We start from the raw sequence: 2095 nt of genomic DNA on the forward strand, positions 1-2095 counted from the left end.
TAATTTCCCACTTTATACGTCGAGAGACATTACAAAAAAAAGTAGGCCTAATTATTTTAAAATCACTCAGATTTAGATATCCTACTTAAATCCATAAAAACTGGTTTGTCTGAGCATGGTGTCAAATCATAGATGTCAAATGAGAATGTAGCACACCTCAACATTCATAGTTTAACTGACTTTAATAAATAAACGGATAGCCTTCGAAGTCCGGTTTACTCATTGATGTAGGCTAACTCACACATTTAAAGAATGAGCTACGGTTTTAAATAGCTAAATAATTAAATAAATTAATAGTTTTATGATTTTTGTTTTAAATTTAAAATAGGCTACACTTTGAAAAGTGAATTTGTTTGTTTTTTATATCATCTTTTTTTACTAAACTATCTGAGGTCAAGCTCCCTCAAGTATTAGCCTCTGTCATGTTGAGCTCATCTTAAGGTTAAAGTCCCCGTGAACCGGAAGTTGCAAACGATTTTTCTCCAGTGCTGTGACGTATTTCCAAGTGAAACGGAATATTGAACAGAGGGCAGGGTTTTACTCTAGCGCTCCTCCTCTCCATCTCTCGCTCATAGCAAACTAACGGTTTGAGGGGAGTGGTTAAGCGTTTCCCCACCCAAACTGTGAAACCTACGTCATCAGAAAAAGAAACCGTTCCAGACCGGAAGTAACTTTTCAGATTTTGATTAAAGATTACTAAGGTAAAACATTTTTTTAATATATATTCACTTGCACGGATTAATTGTTCACCACAAGACTAGTAATATGCGCTAACAAAGTAAATAGGTTCAATTTTGATTTCACGGGGACTTTAAACGGTAAACGTGGGATTTTTTCAGTCAAAATGTATTTTCCGTCTCGAAGGGTGTGGCCATTTCTATGGGCGTCTCTTAAAAGCAAATTATACAGTATAAAACCTCACGCTGAAGTCAGAGAAGTCACTTTTGAGAACCAGAGACACAGAACAAGCCACGAATAAAGAACTGACCTGAACTAGCAATGTTCTCCAGATCAGACAGCATGGTCCTCTCATTACCGACAAACGCTTTCTACCAGCCGCAGCAACAGTTCGCCTTCAGGGCGACGGAGCCGCGCAACACCGAGCCGGAGATCTTCACTTTCGAGCGGATCCCGGAGCCGCAGCGGCACGCGTTCAATCCCCGCGGAGCTCCGCAACGCCCGCGCAAGAGAAACACCCGCGTCATGTACCCCTCCAAAGTGCGCAAATATCTGCCACCGGCCGAGAAGAGCCCGGCCAAGCGCTGGCTGCTCGTCCTGTGCCTGGTGGTGTTCCTGCAGATCTACACGGAGGAGGGATCCGTCGAGACGATGCAGAGTGAAGCACCAACCTTCACCGATGCCACCGCGTACAACGTCCTCCCTTTCCAGTCTGCTGAGGAGCAAGCCAGACAGATGATGGGCAAGTTCCCTGAGTCCTGTAGCGAGAAAGAGGAGAAGAAGGAGAGCACTTGGCTCCTGAACACTACATGCCCAAGCTCAAGCTTAGAGGAAGACTTCACCACTCTCTACCAGCAGAGCCGGAGGAATGGATACGTGGTGGCCCTTCTCTACCCCGTGTATCACAGACTCGGCACAGAGAACTGAACGAACTCTGAATCAAGTTTGTGGACTAACCGAGACAAGTCAAAGACTTTGAACGTCCTTTGAGAAGAGAAATAAGCTCCTGTGGTTCATAGAGGTGCCTGGAGAACTCATCTGGACCTCACAGCGTGATGAAAAACACAATCTGAGAAGACATTCGATGGACTTGAATGACGAACAAACTTATTACGGATTGAAACTTGAATGGCTCATTTAGATTTACTTGAAAATGTTTCACTTGAAGTGTATTGATTTACCCTGTAGCCTCACAAGTAGACCTGTTATATGTTTAAACGAATGAGAGTGTCACAATGAACATGAGTGTTGCTGAACGCTGCCCCTCGCAGAAATACTTGAATCTCAAAATGATCATTGTATGTGTTATATGAAGAACTATTTGCTGTAGATATTTATTTAATGTTATTTATTAATTGTTATTGCCTTATTTATTTCCTATTGCCTTGTGAAAATAAACTGACATTTGCATCTTCAA

General features: G+C 42.5%; 1 protein-coding gene across 1 annotated transcript; it reads left to right on the top strand.

Moving 5' to 3' along the window:
• The first annotated feature begins 924 nt into the window (after nt 1-924).
• Nucleotides 925-2095, top strand: ier3 (immediate early response 3). The gene has a single exon (XM_039658468.2). It carries the CDS (start codon nt 1000-1002, stop codon nt 1603-1605), a length of 606 nt encoding a protein of 201 aa, XP_039514402.1. The 5' UTR covers nt 925-999; the 3' UTR covers nt 1606-2095.

The sequence above is a fragment of the Pimephales promelas genome, chromosome 4, assembly GCF_988280905.1.
Source record: "Pimephales promelas chromosome 4, fPimPro1.hap1.1, whole genome shotgun sequence".
Classification (NCBI taxonomy): domain Eukaryota; kingdom Metazoa; phylum Chordata; class Actinopteri; order Cypriniformes; family Leuciscidae; genus Pimephales; species Pimephales promelas.

What these genes read in the sequence shown, in the direction of transcription:
- ier3 (XM_039658468.2), top strand. Translation starts at nt 1,000, where the DNA reads ATGTTCTCCAGATCAGACAGCATGGTCCTCTCATTACCGACAAACGCT.